Source organism: Rhinolophus hipposideros (assembly GCF_964194185.1).
Source record: "Rhinolophus hipposideros genome assembly, chromosome: 9".
In the NCBI taxonomy this organism is placed as follows: Eukaryota; Metazoa; Chordata; class Mammalia; order Chiroptera; family Rhinolophidae; genus Rhinolophus; species Rhinolophus hipposideros.
Window position 1 is genome coordinate 29,709,294 of NC_138055.1, and position 17,667 is coordinate 29,726,960.

Consider the following 17,667-nt stretch of genomic DNA (forward strand, 5'->3'; position numbering starts at 1 on the left):
GGAATACTGATTGCTTTCCTCCAGATTTATTAAGCTCTTTGACATTGTATTAGAATACAGACTAAATGACTATAATAATATTTTTTTAAAAAAGAGCATGGCTCAAAGAAAATCAAAGTTTATGTCTCACTTATACTAGCCTAGGACTAACAGGGCACCTCTGCTGTAAGGGATAGTCTTGAGGTCCAGATTCTTTCGCTCTTGTTGCTCCAGCTGTCACTATATGTAGTCCTCATCTGCACAGGTGAAGCTTCATTATTATTACATTAATATTCTAGCCTGCAGGAAGGTGAAAGAGAGAACATGGGAGCTCAGCACTTACGGGGTGTAAACAGAACTATAAGTTGCCCATGTGACTTCCTACTTACAATCCACTATTCAGAATTGGGTCACATGGTCCCCTCTAGCAATAAGGGAGGCTATTAAATACAGTTACTAGTTAAGAAGCCAGATATCTACAGATATGGCTAAGATTCTTCTGAGTGTCTTAGCTAAGGCTGAAAAATGTATCTATCAGGATCAACCCAGCAATTGCCTTTTCTAACATAAGGAAAAATGTTAGAGTAATACCTATTCCAAACAAGGGAATTAACTGCAAAATATTCTGATATACATTATGCACATTTAGAGCTACTTTCCATTTGGCTCAGTTGAGGAATTTATATCCTTTTCAGAGGAAATAACATATTCATAAGGTTATAACCATTGTAGATGGCAGCTCAGAATAGAGGGTATGTCTGTGATAGCCCTATAGTTGTTTGGAATGGTATTCTAGTTCAAGTTCACTAGAAGTTTAAACCCTCAATTTTGATGATCTTGTAGGTAACACGCAATGTCATGACTGCAATTCTCAGCCTCCCTCCAGGAGACATCTACAATCTCTCAGTAACTGCTTGCACTGAAAGAGGGAGTAATACCTCCATGCTCCGCCTTGTCAAGCTAGGTAAGAAGGGAGTGTGTGTGTGTGTGTGTGTGTGTGTGTGTGTGTGTGTGTGTGTGTGTGTGTGTAAATAATCATGCTGGGAGAACTAATTTTTGTGTCTCTTGGTTTAGCATGGTCTTCTCAATTCAATGAAATAACAGAAAAATTGGTCTCTCTCTTTTATACGTGCAAAATAGTTTATACTACCAAAAGAGTACATTCAACTTAGTATAAGTTTCTGTGAGTACAATGTTTACTGTTTTGGAAGACAGGAGTGCTCACCATTCATAGTAAGTTTAGATAAACCAAGGAGTCTCAAAATTGGAGAGATGGAAGGACCTTAGAGATTATCTACTGCAGTATACTCAACCCTATTAGATGCCATTCCCTTTTCATATAACTATTACATAATGGTCCCTTTAATATCTTTAATTAAAATCCATAGGCAAAATAACCCACATATTGATATTTTAAATTTGATATAATGTCCTAACTGTAATACAAACTCAAGATAAAAGACAAGTATGTTCAGATACAACTCTTCTAAAAGTCATAATGAAATTGCCTAATGACTACACATTATTAAAGCAAATAAGTTTGAGTTTACAAGAAGTAAAACCATCAGTAGTTCTTCCATACAAGAAGTATAAAAACAAATGAAGGAATAAACAAATTCATATTGATTAATTATAAATAACTGAGCAAGCATAGGTATAGATCAATCCTAGAATAAAACCTAGAATTAGGGTAATAACAGACTACACATTACTGGCATCTAATGAAAGAAAGAGGGAGATAACCTTAATTAAAATAGAGATAACATGTCAAGAAGAATAATAGGCTGAGTGTATAGGGAAAATAAGGAGAGTATGATATCCTTGAAAATAAGCTGAAATTTATGTATAGTATACTGTCAAAATAATTATATTATGAAATACAACTAGGAAGTGACTATGTAACACAAAACACATCTTCTACATTCAATAACCTATCATGTACTGAGGGATACCCTTAGTTTCTGATAGTTCAGAGGGCCTCAAAGATGATATTCTGTAATCAGCAGCAGGCAAAAGAAGATGGACGGGCAAAAAGTTGTGTGATGGACAGTGTCATTGAGGCAGTGTCAGTGTAAGAGTCGCAACACAAAAATAAATGCCTTTCAATTTGACATGGAATTTTCACAACAGAGATCTCATTTTTATATTTCAAACATTAAAGCTATATGGAATGGCAATAAAAATACTTTCAAAACACTTCATGCATCTTAGATTACTGTTCCAAGTATCTGTTAATTTATACTGTGTCTGACTCAGCTCATAAAAGTCAAATCGTCTCTGTTATTTTGTTCATATGTGCGACTGTAAGTAAAGACTGATCCAAGGTGTTTTATTAGCAGCTTAAATACCAGGAGTAGAGTTGTTGGCAGTGACATGCTTTTAGAAAACTCTTATAAAATCCCAAACAAAACAAAGCATAGTCTTTCTTTAGTTTACCCAATAGTTGCATTTCTCTGTAATTCAGTGCATAAGACATTGTCTTAAATTTTTTTGTTTCATATTTGCCATGCAAAAGCTAAATTCTTGTACTGAAACTCATTAAAATTAAATAGGTAGTTGGAAATACATGACATATGGAATAGACACTATGGGCAGGAAAGGTAAATGATTGAGTAATTTTCAAATAACACCTTAATTCCATTTAAGGACAGCTTTCTTCTAATTTATTTTACTTAACTTCTTGAAAAAATTTCCAATGGTAAAGTACTTGCAATTATATTTATAGTGGATTCATTCTGATGTGACATTAGAAAGTCACGTGGCATGTAGAACATGAGATAATTTTTCTGTTTGGAGCTTTCTTGATCGTTGCAGGACATCTAGCATTTCTGTGCCCTGCTCACAGAAGGCCTGTTAAAAACTTCTGTTGTGACAATTAAAAACATTTTTGCAAATTTGAAAACACCCTCAAGAGGGCGGTACTGCTCCTATTGAGAACCTCGGGTAGAGTTATGCACTGCGGTAAATCTCTTCTTCCTTAGCAGTCTTTACTTGAATTCTAGAAATGTAGAGGTCACCAGCTTTCAACACTGCATGATCTTTCTATTAAGAAAAAAAAATAAGTAAATAAAGCCTGCCTATGAATTCCGATCATTATCTGTAATTTTGTCCTCTGTATAAATGTCAGTTCAAAACTCATTTCCAGGTAACTAGAATAACTTCAAGATTATGCTCATGTTCCCTGTGCCTTTCTTTACCCAAGCTTTATTATAACTGGTTTCTCAAGTCCTTGCTGCTTTATCTAACTTATTGGGCTTGTTAGTCTCCCTTAAAGTGCAAGTTCAGAAGTGGTCTTACCAAAGTTGTATTCTGTGGGCCGATTGCACGTTTCACTATCATTTTTACATGACATTATGGATGGTGTATGAAGTGAGTATGGGTTAAAGTCATGAACTGGTACAATTATACTCACACAACGTGGGAGTGGGAGTAAAAACCATGATAATTTCCCAAACTTATTATGAGGTTTTGAGCCTCCGTATCACCCTGTTAACAGACAGGACTAGTTAAACCTGTTTAAAAAGTTTCTTTAAACTTTTCAAGAAGCAAAGGCAAGGTCCCATAGAAATTATTTTTAGTGAATCATAATCCTTAGAATCAATAAGCTTTTCTTTGTTGGTATCTTAATATCAGACAGGATATTGCCTCTATCTTATTCATCGCTGAAAACAAGACCATATGTATGTAATGTGTCTGTCCTCAGCTTTTTTCCCCTCTGAAAACTAAATAACTTCACTTTTTATTCATTGTCTAAAGGTCTATTTTCTATTCTACTAATTATATTATTGTGTTTTATAAGCTCTTTCAATTTCCTATAGCACAATGCTTTGCCTGCTGTAAATGCTCAAAAGATACTGAATGAACTGAATTGAAATTACAGACCTCAAAGTTGAAAATAATACTCCAACTAATATTTAACCAAAACAAGTTTCACCTTTCAGAGAAATGAAAACATTTTCCTTCAGTAATAACTGAATTGCAATTATTTTTTTTCTTTCACAAAACTTTCATTCTAGTCCTTTTATGTTTCTTTACAGCATTCATTTGGCACACATAGAAGTCAAATTAATTCTACTTTACAGAAAACTACAACTTCAGCACATAGATTTTCAGGGCTGGTTTGAATCAGAATGTTGTTGTTGAACCTAGGACCAAAACTGGTTGCACTAACTTCCAGTCAATTTCTCTGTGACAGAGGCCTCATTGGAATGGCTCTACTTGCCATCAGGGAGGGCAAGATCTACATCTATGGAAAGATGTCAGACTATAATATCTATATTATCTAGTATAATATAAATTAATCCAAGATGGCATGTGCAAGGGTGGAGAGCTCTCAAGAAAGTTGCCAAGAATTTTCAGTTATTATGTCACACAAGATGACACGTACCAATAGTATTGCTGTTTGCAGGACTTTGAGCCAGTCATCCTATTACGAAGTTTAGGTTGCCAAGGGTTTCATGGTGCTATGATGGTATGTGATGTCAGCTCCCTTTGGCAGTCAATACAAATGTCAATCAAATATGCACTAAGACTTGTCATTTTACGAGGACTCATTGGTCTGCGTGCAACTGTGGCTTCAACTAGTAAACAGGCATAACTTCTCATCTTTATAAATCTTCCTAAAACTCCAGTCAAACTTAGAAGAATTTGATATGTTTATATTAGAGAATCAGTTTTCCAATTTGAAAAAAGAAAGGAAAAGAAATAGGAATGGGAAAGTGTTAGAAACATCATAAAATAGCTCCGGGGTAATAAAATATCCATTCACTAATTCATTTAACAAATACAGAGAGTGTCAAAAAAATGTACACACATTTTAAGAAAGGAAAAAAACTGTATTAAAATTATGCTGATGGTAACCACTTGAGCACCTCTTGTAATTGCAGAAGTCAAATGTGACTTGTATTCATCTTTTGTTATTGGTATATATTGAATGTTACAATTTTAATACAGTTTTCCTTTCTTAAAATGTGTATACATTGTTTTGGCACCCTCTGTATATCCTGACAACCTTCTCTGCACTGCTCAGAGGCCAGACTACTTGTAGTAATGAATCTAAAGGGCCACTTTCACTTGCTGTTCACAAGGAGCTTAGGATCTAGTGAGGGAGGAGATGGTAATAAGTGTTGTAGAGCATGAAAACAGGACAGTGTGGTGCAGAGTGCTGTGGAGCAAAAGCTTTTTCTGAGGAGGCAATAAGGAGATATCTGAATAACAAGAATCAGCCATGAAAAGGTTGGGACAGAGCATGCTCGGCAGAAGTGAGGTTATGTAGGATTTGTATGGCATGGAGTTGAGATTTTATTTTGAGTGCAATTTGAAGCCATTTAGAGAATTTAAAAGAAATAATCTGACTTATATTTCAAATAATTTCTTTGGTTGCTCAAGAGAGAAGGGATTATTGGCTCAACGATGAAGGTAGTGACTAAGTATAACTATTACATTGCTTTGTACACCTGAAACTAATTTAAAAAAATAAATTAAAAAAAGGAAAAAGAAGAGAGTATTTGTCTTTAGCCCAAAAAACCAGCATTCTAATTCAAACAAGTGCCTTGGCAAATAATGGTAACTTTGACTAACGTGATAGTAATGGGGATGGAGAAAAGTAGATAGAATTCAGGCACTATTTTGGAGGTTGTGTCCAGAGGATTTTCTGATGGGGTACAAAGAGGAAATGAGAGAAAGAGAAATTAAGAATAACTGCTGGGCTTTGCTCCTGGGTAACTAGGGTGGATGGTAGTACAATTCAACAAGGCTGAAAGACTAGTAAAACTAAAAGAGGAGTAAACTTGGGGAAGGATGAGAACCAAGACTTCTTCTTTGGACATAAAAATATTGAGAAAACATACAAGTGCAATTGCCAAGAGATTATTGATGTAAGTGTATGGAGACCAGGGGAGAATTCTAGGCTGGAAATATAAATTTGGGGGTATCTGAATAAGATCATCAAGTAGTAAGTAGAAAGAGAGAAAAGAAGAACCACCCCAGTATTGAAAACCTGAGCAGAGGAGGAGGAGACAGCAAGAGAGACTGAGAAGGAATGAGGTGAGAGGAAGCCAAAACACAGAATGTCTACAGCAGCATTCTCCAACTTCAGCCTTATCCTGACCATGAATGTGGTCAGGCAAGTCCAAGATAAGGAATCAGATAATTTCTGAGTCATGAGAGAGATTTGGAGATAATTTAGTGTAATGTCCTTATTTGAGCAAGCTGGAACATAGAGAAATTTGACCCACTTTACTCATTGTTGAACCTGGGTGTAGAACAGGGATCCAGTTTTCTTTTTAGTTTTTTTTTTTTAATCCCTCTGTTGTGTATGTTTTTTTGGATTTGGGGTGTATTTTTTTTTCTAAAGACATTATTTTTCTGTTTACACATTTAACATAGTAGGGAGGAGCCTCACATCCATTTGTGTAGCTTTCTGTTCCTGTTTTGGAATTTGAGTATTAATGACATTGACTTGATTTTCTTAATCTCAGTCACAAAAGTTTTTAAATAGATTAGAAATCTTTAAAATATAATTTGGCTATAGACAACAAAGAATTGAAATACTTTCAGATGTTAGGAATTTGGGGGGGGGCATTAGAATCTGTTCTCTCGTAATATTTCAGTGGATTACAAATAATTATATACATTTTGATGAAATATAATTTCCAACTTTATAAAAGCCCAGCCATTACACATGGTCTCACTCCCAATTGAGAAAATTTGTTTATCCTTATGTTGAAATCATTGAGCTTACAGTTTGGGAAATAGTTACTTGGGTATATGCAGACTTTATTTTTGGTAAGAAGTCAGTTAAGTGTTGAGTCATAGCATCCTAAAACCTAAAGTTCCTCTCCCTCCCTATCCACCCATACTGTTTTCTTGAATCCCCTTCTAGTAAAGTGACTAACATTTTATCCTCCCTACCTCCACCAAAAATAAAATAAGAAAGTGAATAAATTTTGTCAATGTAGCACAGAGTAAAGAAAGGAGGAAGAAAATGAGAAAGGAAAAAAAGTGCAATTTTTTAAATTCAGAAAAAAACTAATAAAATAATTATCTGCCACCAGTCAGAAAGAAACTAATAAAATAAATATATATCTGCCACCAGTCAGAAAGAAATTAATAAAATAATTAAAGTACTGTATTTTTAAAAACTTACTTCATTCTGTCAGTCAAGAAATATTTATTTAGCATTTCCTATGTGCTACACGCTAATCTACAAGCCAAGGATACAGAAATGAACAAAACTGACAAAAACTTTTACCCTTATTCTAATGAAGAAAAAGAGACAGTAAAGATAAATATAGAATGTCAAATGGTAATAAGTGTTATTTAAAAAATGAAGCAGGAAAGGAAGTGTTATGGGGGATAAGGGTACAATTTTTGAAGTGGGGGATTGAATAAGCTTCACTATAAAAGTGATATTTCAGTCAAAACCTGAAGGAGGGGGCAGCTGGATGGCTCAGTTTGTTAGAGCGCAAGCTCTGAACAACAAGGTTGCCGGTTCAATTCCCACATGGGCCAGTGAGCTGCTCCTCCTGCAACTGAAGATTGAAAACAGCAGCTGAACTTGGAGCTTAGCTGCGCCCTCCACAACTAGACTGAAGGAGAACGACTTGGAGCCAATGGGCCCTGGAGAAACACACTGTTCCCCAATATTCCCCAATAAACAAAATTTTTAAAAATCCCAAACATTAAAAAATAAATAAATAAATAAAAACTGAAGGAGGGAGGAGCCAAGCAGATAACTGGGAGGAGATTCTGTAGGCCGAGGGAACCACAGGTGCAAAGCTTTAGAAGCTGCAATGTGCCTGGCAAGTTCCAAAAATGTCATGAAGGCAGTGTGGCTGAAGTGGAGTGAACAAGAGGGAGAGTAATAGATAAGAAGGCAGAGAGGTAACAAGGGAGCAGATCATATAAGATTATTGAAAAGACATTCTACCCTGAGTAAGATGACACTTCATTGTTCATTGGATGGTTCAGGCAGAGGAGTCAGATGACCTGGCAAATTTCACAGGTTCACTTTGGTGAGACTAGGCTATTCAGGGATATGGGTAAAAGCAGGAAACAAGTTAGATAAGATGACCATACATCCAAGTTGTTCAAACACCAGTTTACACCCTATTATCGATCAGTTAAAAACTAGTCATCCTTTTTAGCAACGCTTTTCCCCCCCAAAGTATTATAATTTGGACACTTGATAAATTACATGGTCAGCTTAAAGTTAGGAGGCTACTGGATCTCTCCAGATAAGAGGATTCTCGCTTGTATCAAGGTGGTAGTCATGAGGATGATGAAAAATTTATTTTAAAGGTGGAACTGAGACAATCTGTTAATGAATTTAGATGCTATCTATGAATGAGTGCAAGAAGTCTAGGGAGATGCTAAGATCTGGGGCCTGAGCAATGGGAAGGCTAGAGGTGCTGTTTATCGATGGTAAAGGTTATCGCAGAGCCAGGTTTGGGGAAAAGATCAGAAGTTCAAGTTTGGACGTGTCATCATCGGAAGGTACCAATTAAACATTAAAGAGCAGATATCAGGTAGGCAGTAGAAGCTTGGACACTTTAGGATTAGAAATATAAATATGAAGGTAGTCAGGAGATAGACTTGAAGAAGTTACCGAGGAATGAATAAAGAAAAAAAGAATGCTATCCAAGGACTAAGCCCAGCAGCACTCCAACTGTAAGAAGTGGAAGTTCTGAGGGGAAACCAGCAAAAGAGCCTGTGAAGGAATGGCCAGCTAAATAAAAAGAGGCACAGAAAATGCGATGTGCTGAGAGCCAAAGAAAGTTAAGTGAGTAGCCGAGATCAACTTTGTCAAGACTGCTGATTAGTCAAGTAAGATGAGGAATGAGAATTGACCACTGATCTTGGCAACCCAAAAGTCATTGGTGATTTGGGGAGGAGGCATTTGGATGGAATGGTGAGGGAAAAAATGTATAATTGAAAGTTCAAGAGAGAATGAAGAGAAAAACTGAAGACAGCTGGAGTAACAAAACTTTTGAGGAATGTTATTACAAAGAGGAGAGGGAATGAGCAGAAGCTGAAGAAAAGGATCCAAGAGTATTAATTTGTTGGGTTGGATTTTGTTCTGTTTTTCTGTCTTTTTTTTTCTTTTTCCTTTACGTGGATGGAAACAGCTTGTGAATGAGCTAATCAGAATGAGTCAACAGAGCAGGAAGAATTGATGATGCCGAATAGTTAGAGGGGAGACTTGTCAGAGTGATGTCTTTGGCTGGGCCAGAGGAGATGGGACCCAGGGTGCCAGCGGAGAGGGTGGCCTCAGGCTGGGTAAATCTGTAGCGTGATGATGAATTACAGAGTATATGGGCATGAATGAGGGTAGGTGAGTAAGATGGGAGTGATGATGGGAGCTCATGGAAGATTTTTCTATTGACTTGTTATAAATACGTGCATGCTCCTTAGGTTTGCAGAGGATCATATTGCTGTGCTACTCCTCCTATGCAGATCTGCATGGCCAGCAGCCCCATGCAAGTATTGGTTTCTCAATTAGGCTGCCAGACATGTCGCCGTTCCATAGCTCCATTCCTGAACTTGAGGCTAACTGATACCTCCTCTCAATATACATCTCTCCCATTTCCCATTGCGGTCTTTTGAGTTTCACTGCAATTTTCCAGCTGCCCGCAGCCATGCCACACAACTTTAGCACTTCCTTAAAAGCATTTCTCCTGCCCACCATAAAGTGACTTGCATGTTTTGCAAGTTTCTTTTCAATATATTGGAAGCACTTGAATGATGGACTCACAGGGCAGTGGCTGTAATGTTTGGCATTGATTTAAATATACAAGCAAGTGCCCACTCTGGATAAGTTGATCTTCTGAGCAAAAGAACTTTTCAGGAGGCCTCATCATCCACAGTAATATGGAACTTAATAGTAAACACTCATATTTTTAGGGAGGAAGCCAGGTGAAGGAAGGACTTTTAACCAGAGGTGCAGAGGCTTAGATCCCAGTTCTTACTCTCACAGACAAATTATGTTACCTTAGAAAAATGGCTCAGGTCCCTGGATTTCAGTAGCTTCATCTATAAAATGTGGGTCTGGACTAAATAATCTTTAAGTTTCCTTCAAGTTTTAGAATTTAGTTCATACCTGAGTTCAGAGTAAAGGCAACAAGATTAGTGATACAATAAAAGCAGTAATCATTTTATAAGAATTGCACAATATGTAACTCCTAACTAAATAAAAAAGCTAAGTAAAATCACATATTCCTGGAACCAGAAAAAGGAGGAAGTTAGACATTTTGTTTTAAAACTAAGTTAAATGAGAGCTTTTTCTGAAAAATTCTACCAATTTCTAGAAGTTACATGAGCTGGTAAAACCATAAACACACCCACTGACTCACAGAGGGAATATTACATTCGCTATAATTAAGCCATACACAATTTATTTAAAGGAAATGACAGGTATTTCTAATTCCTGACAAAACTTTGTTTTGTTTATGAATAAGGCCAAATTATAATTTAATGCTAAATATTTGCCTAAGTTTTTTTTTTTAATTTCCCAATATTTTTTTAAATGGTCTAATTACTTATTAAATGTATCTAGGAAAAGAATCTCCCAAAGTCAACAAGAGGATATTCCTAATAAACTTTAGGTCTAACAAAGGTTTCTTGCTCTTCAATATAAATTTTCCTCTTCTTAACTTCATTGCATATTAATATTAACTCATCCTCAATAATTTCTCTACATTTTTTTTCTTTCAAATAGTGCTTTTTTATTTTTTTTGCAGATGGTGTTTTTAACCAAGCTGAACATAATTTATGTAGTTTACACTGCTTAAGTCACAGATGTTCTCTTTGGCCAAGTCGAATATGTTCTATGGACTCTGTTTAAGGTAGAACTGCCTGAGTTGAGGAAAATAAAAATAGATTTTAAAGACATATAATGCAGATGTTAAAGACCATCCTTTGTACATGAAGAGGATATTAACAAATTGCTATCAATGAGGGTAAGGATTTAAAATAGATTTTGCCAGGTCGATCATTTTTTAAAGTGTTTTTCTTTTGAATTCCCCTTATCACCAATGTTAACACAGTTGTAAAACAACTTACCAAGTTCAGAGATATAAAATATAGGGAGAATGAATCTGCTTGGCCCTTATGGATATAATCTTGACCTCATTAACAGCATTCTATTGGCAGCTAAACTAATGGCTAAACTAATGGCAGCTAAACTAATAAGCTAAACTTATTTCATATTAACATTAGAAATAATGTAATAACTGTCAGAGAAAGATGAATTTTAGACAATAAATATATTCTTTTCTGCTCCAAAGCTAAATATTGCACATGGCTCCCTTTGAAATTCCCTGGGAAAGGAAGAGATTTGCTGTCAGAGCAGAGAATAAGAATCAGATACTAGCTCGTACTTCATCCAAGGTCACCTTCACTCTCCAGAGATACTGGGCAACAGATTGAGCCCCTCCTAATCCAAATAAATTAAATGGCAGAGAGAGCTTTTCGGCTTTCCATTCTGCCCGTGCTCTGTGAATGGTACTTGATTTCCTTATAAAATTAGGTGGGATTCCCAACTCATATAGGAGAGGCATTGAATAGAAGAAAAGAGAAGGAAATAGAGAGGGCCGAAAAGTTGGTTACAACACCAGCAATGTTAGAAAGCTTTTAGAGAATATTTAAAAGCAAACACCCTATATCTATACCTCATTTTATAAAAATAGTCTATCTCTTTTACACGTACCCATAGATTCTCACATCAAATATCATAGACTCTGAAATTATTTTAACCAAAAGGAAATCTGACATTATGGAGTAGAGGAATTTTGGAGAAGTTAAGATTTAAAATATGATATAGAGAGATGGAAAAATACATATTAGAAGATGTTCTATACCTAAGATCTACATGACATTTTATATTATATAAATTATTTTACATACATTATCTTAAAGCTGATTTACTTTTCATAACATGAAGAAGGTCTTCCTATCCTTCTATATCCTTTATGAGCTAGACTATATTTGATATTTTGAATAATAAGAGACTGTATTAGTTTGCTAGCATTCACATAACAAAATACGACAGATTAGGCAGCCTAAACAACAAAAATTTATTTTCTCACAGTTTTAGAAGCTCAAACTTCACGTTCAAGATGTTGGCAAGTTTGTTTTCTTAGGAGGTCTCTCTCCCTGGCTTGAGATGGCCTTTTTCTAGTTGTGTCCTCACATGGTATTTTCTCTGTACCTGTTCATCTATGGTGCCTCTTTGCCCAAATATCTTCTTCTTATAAGGACACCAGTCGTATTAGATTAGGGCCCACCTTAACAGCCTCATTTTAACTTAATCACCTCTTGAAAGGCCTTATCTCCAGGTACCATCATATTTTGAGGTACTGGGGCTTAGGGCTTCAACATGTGAATTTTGGGGAACACAGTTAAGGAAGACAGAGACCATTAAAAAAATTTTTGTGTGTCAGTGTATCCCCTATCATATGAAACGACCTAAGCAATATTTAGCTATCACCTATCTCCACATTCCCAACGAGACCAAAAGAATCTCCTATTCCAGTATACAAGTCATATTCCTTGGAGCACTGAGAATACTTATAATTCAAAAACTGATGATTTTTATAAACATGATCACTATAAAAATGCAAAGACTATCAAAATTCAACCCCAGTGTGTCTAGTCTTGACTGAGGCTTGAATCTTAATATCGCTGATTAATGAATCTTGATTTATTTTTTAAATCTGTTAATAGATAAGATATAATGAGTTCCTACAGGTGGCTCATTCAAGGTGAAAACAATGTAATTTTTTTTATAAAATATGGACCCTGTTCTTAAAGAATCTAGTAGGACTCCTAGAATCAGGACTTCACACACATAGATCAAATAGGAAATAGTTAAGGGCAATAGAAGGTCAGAGAAGGCAAGGGTCATCAAGAGACAGAGTCATCAGATAAGGCATCAAGACTTTATCTTGACCTTAGGATGATCAGAAAAAAAGAAAGAGTACACTGAGGGGAAATACATGGGCTAAAAGGAGTACGGCAGAGAGATCCAAGATGGCGGAGTAGATAAACCCTGTGCCTGTGTCCTTCCATGAACACATTAAAATTACAATTAAATTATGGAATAATCAACCTGGATAACCATCTGAAGTCTAGCCAAAAAGAAGTCTTATAACTAAAAATATAAAGAAGAAGTCACATCAAGACTGGTCGGAGGGGCAGAGACATGGAAAGGGCCCCCAAACTCTATGTGGCAGTTGAGAATCAGAAGGGCTACCTCAACCCCAGAAGGGCTATCTCAACCCCAGAAGAGCAAGGGGCCCCAGCCCCAAACCAGGCTCCCCCACCTGGAGTACTGGTGCTGGGTAGAGGAGCCCCCGTGACATCTGGCTGTGAAAAGCAGTGGGGATTCCAACCATCCAGGTGAAATGGAAGTCTGTAGGAAACCCATAAGTCCTCTTAAACAGCTTGCACACAGACTCATTCATTTGCAGGCACTCACCTAGGGCTCTAGTGGAGGAACGGTGACTCAGGGAGTGCTGGAGGCATATGGGGGGCAGACTGAGGTATGGGACTTCTGGGTGAGGGCTAGAGGACAGTTGCCATTTTCCCTGTGAGGGGTCCTCCTTCCATGCAGCTGGCAGATGTGTGCCACCATTCCTGCATTGAGCCCTCACCCTCAGGACAAATCTGAATCTGACTGATCTAGTGAGCTCTGCTGGGACACCACCCTACCCCACTCACACAACACTGGAGATACTTTCTCCTCCAGTAGCCAGCTCCACTCGCATTGCACTTTTTCTTGACAAACTATCAAAGTTTGGTAGTCCTCAGGGTGTCCTAGCTTTCTGTGGAGCTATCCCAGGACAGGTACTGGTGGCAGATGTCCTCGGTTGGCAGCGTGGCCTCTTTCACATGCCTCCAGGTATAGCACTGACAGGAAACAACTTTGGATCACTTCGTTGCTCCTACCAGGTAATCCCTGGCTGGTCACAGGCAGTAGCGGACCTGGGCCTGCACTGAAGACCCTCCCAAGAGTCCCCAGAACCAACATACTTAGAGGTTTGCTTCAGACCACAACGAAGCACTGCCCAATTAGCCCCACAAATGGCACATACAGAGGGTGTTCTCAACAGGCACCAGAGCCCACTGGGGCAAATCTCACAGTGGGGTTAGCCTCCTGCACAGCAGCCCATAAGCTGTGGATATGACCGAACCCCACAGCCACTCAGCAGGAGGGTGAGTCCCACCTACTGATGTGCCATTAGCAATCAAGGCTCAACTATAACAGGAGGGCACACACAGCCCACACAAGGTTCACTCCTGGAGCACCCCGAGCAGGTGACCAGAAAGACTGTGCCAGGGCTCCACAGGCAACGTACTCATTAAGCCTCTCTACTATGACTGGGAAACATAGAAGATCTATCTAATACATAAAAACAAAGACAGAGAGGCAGCCAAAATAAGGAAACAAAGAAATGTGTCCCAAATAAAAGAATGGGAGAAAAATCCAGAAAAAGAACTAAATGAAATAGAGAAAAGCAAACTACCAGAGACAGAATTCAAAACAATAGTTATAAGGATGCTCAAGGAACTTAGTGAGAACTTCAACAAAGAGATAGCGAGTATAAAAAAGGATACAGAAACCATAAATAAAGAACCAGTCAGAAGTGAAGAATGCAATAACTGAAATGAAGAATGCTTTAGAAGGAATAACCAGCAGACTAAATCAAGCAGAGGAATGAATCAATGATTTGGAAGATAAGGTAGCAGAAAAGATCCAATTGGAACAGAAAAGAAAAAAAGAAGAAGAAGAATTCAAAAAAATAAGGAGAGTTTAAGAGATCTCTGGGACAACATCAAGCTTAACAACGTTTGCATCATAGGGGTACCAGAAAGAGAAGAGAGAAAGCAAGGAATTGAGAACATATTTGAAGAAATAATGGCTGAAAACTCTCCTAACCTGACAAAGGAAACAGACATACAAGTCCAGGAAGCACAGGATGAACCAACACAGGATAAACCCAAACAGAACCACACCAAGATACATTATAATTAAAACGACAAAGGTTAAAGACAAAGAGAGAATCCTAAAAGCAGTAAGAGAAAGGCAACTAATAACTAATAAAGGAGCTCCAGTAATACGTTCAGCTGCTTTCTCAACAGAAACTTTGCAGGCCAGAAGGGATTGGCACAAAATATTCAATATGATGAAAAGCAGGGACCTACAACCAAGATTACTATACCCAGCAAGGTTATCATTTAAAATGAAAAGGACAGATAAAGAGCTTGCCAGACAAGAAAAAGCTCAAGTTGTTCATAACCACCAAACCAGTATTACAAGGAATTTTACAGGGATTTCTTTAAGACAGAAGAAAAATCAAAATTATGACTAATAAAATAGCAATAACTACATATCTATCAACAATTGCTTTCAATGTAAATGGATTAAATGCTTCAGTCAAAAACATAGAAGTGTTCAATGGATAAGAAAACAAAACCTTGGCACTTTTGGTTTCTATCAGAGGTTGTGTTTCCCTGTTCGAGAACTGTTCATGTGTATAAAGTTTCTCCTTTTTCGCCACTCCTGTTGACATCAGACTGGTGGCAGCAAACTTTTGTTAACAGAAGTCATGAAACTTTAGGGAAATTTCATGTTGAAAAAGCTTTTAGGGGCAAAAGGCACCTCGTTTCCTTTGTATAGCAAGGACTATGTACCTTTCCAGCCCCAGCTGGGAAGAAATGGGGGTGCTGGGACTGGGACAGGACAAGGAAAGGTCTCTAAGGAGTACTGAGAATCTGTATTTGTTACCTCCCAGATGCAGGGAGCCATGCTCTTGACACATCTCACTTAGTCCTTAAAATAGTTCTGCCAGGAATATCCTGTTTATTGTCTATTTGAATAAATGGAGAACCAAGTTCTGCAACAATAATAGGGCATTCAGACCTGGCCCCTCTGACTCAGGGCCCATTCTTCCTACTACAGCCCCCACCCCGTGCCAGAAAAGCCTTGTAGAAGGGCATGGAGGGGTAAGGGTGGAATGGGAAGGGGCTAGAAGGGGGAAGAGGATAAAGGGTGAAGAAAAGAGGAAGAAGGAAGAGGGGGAAGAGGGTAAAAGGGAGTAGAAGGGGGAACTGGGAGGCACTCTGGACCAACTGTATGTGAAGTAGAGCTGCCTTGCCCTGATTTCAAGGAGGCAGGCAGAAGGCGCTTCTTCCTGGGTTAAAGTGATGCCAGGCCCTGACTTGTGCGGGTGGGAGGGGACTTTGGTTCTTCTAAATGTCCTTCTTAAAGAAAAAGAAAAGAAAAGAAAAGAAAACGAAACCTTTACACATACTGCCCACAAGAAATTCTCTTCAGATTAAAAGACACAGAGAGACAGAAAGTAAATGGATGGGAAAAATATTTCATAAAAATGCAAATACAAAACAAAAAAAGCTGATGTAGCAATACTTATACCAGACAAAATAGACTTTAAAACAAAGGCTATAAGAAGAGACTATGAAAGACCCAGTAATCCCACTTCAGGGTATTTATCTGAAGAAAATTCAAAACACTACTTCAAGGGGACATGTGCATCAATATGTTCATTGAAACATTGTTTACAATAGCCAAGATGTGGAGACAGCCTGGGTGTCCATCGATGGAAAAATGGATAAAGAGGAGGTGGTACATATATTCAATGGAATACTGCTCGGCCATGGATTGGAATGGTTCTTATCATCTGGGGTACCATAGATGGACCTGGAGGGTATTGTGTTGAGTGAAGTGTCAGACAGAGAAAGACAGATGCAATGTGACCTCACTTATATTTGGAATCTAAGGAACACAATAAGCAAACAAAACAGAAACAAACTCATATATACAGAGAACATTTTGATGGTTTCCAGATGGGAGGGGTTTAGTGATGCGGGTGAAAAAAGGGGAAGGAATTAAGTACAAATTGATTGTTACAAAGTAATTATTGGGATGTAGGGTATAGAATAAGGAATATAGTCAATGATAAGCAATAACTATGTATAGTGCCAGGTGAGTATTAGACTAGTCAGGGGGATCAGATCACCTCTTAAATTTATAAATGTCTAACCACTATACTGTACACCTGAAGTTAATATAAAATACTACTGAATATCAACTGTAATTGAAAGATTTAAAAGCGGGGAAAGATAAAGGGGAATAAGAGGTCCAAATTTCCAGGTATAAAACAAATAATTCATGGGGATGTAATATACAGCATGAGGAATATAGTCAATAATACCGTGATAACATAGTATGGTAACAGATTGTTACTGGACTTACCATGGTGATCACTTCTTTTGGTGATGAATAATTATGTTGAATAAATGTTGAATAATTATGGTATTCCCCTGAAACTAATGTAATATTGTAATGTTAGCTATATTTTTAATAAAATTCTTTAAAAAATAAGTATGTTCCTATGGCACATGTTAAGACATATTACTTCAGGGTACTTATACTAAAAATAATACAAAATACTTATTTATCTGAAATGCAAATTTAACTGGACCTCTGTATTTGATGTAGATTTTAAATTCTACTCAAGTTTTTGCTTTTAACAGAAATACATGCAAGGAAAGACATGAAGTTCCATTGCAGATTTATAGGCCCTCAATTAAAGGAGACTATGTGGACTGCCCCCCACCCCCTCCAAAATAAGAATACGGTGAGAAGACTGGCTTTACCAGGGGCAG

The 17,667-nt window shown here is 37.4% G+C and overlaps 1 protein-coding gene across 6 annotated transcripts in view; it reads left to right on the forward strand.

Moving 5' to 3' along the window:
• The window catches only part of PTPRO (protein tyrosine phosphatase receptor type O), a 207,306-nt gene that overhangs the window by 141,664 nt on the left and 47,975 nt on the right, over window positions 1-17,667 (forward strand). For all 6 annotated transcript variants that reach the window (XM_081061383.1, XM_081061384.1, XM_081061386.1 and 3 more), the window contains one exon: window positions 823-943. In XM_081061383.1, the coding sequence (XP_080917509.1) occupies window positions 823-943 (121 nt within the window). The remainder of the gene's footprint in view (window positions 1-822; window positions 944-17,667) is intronic.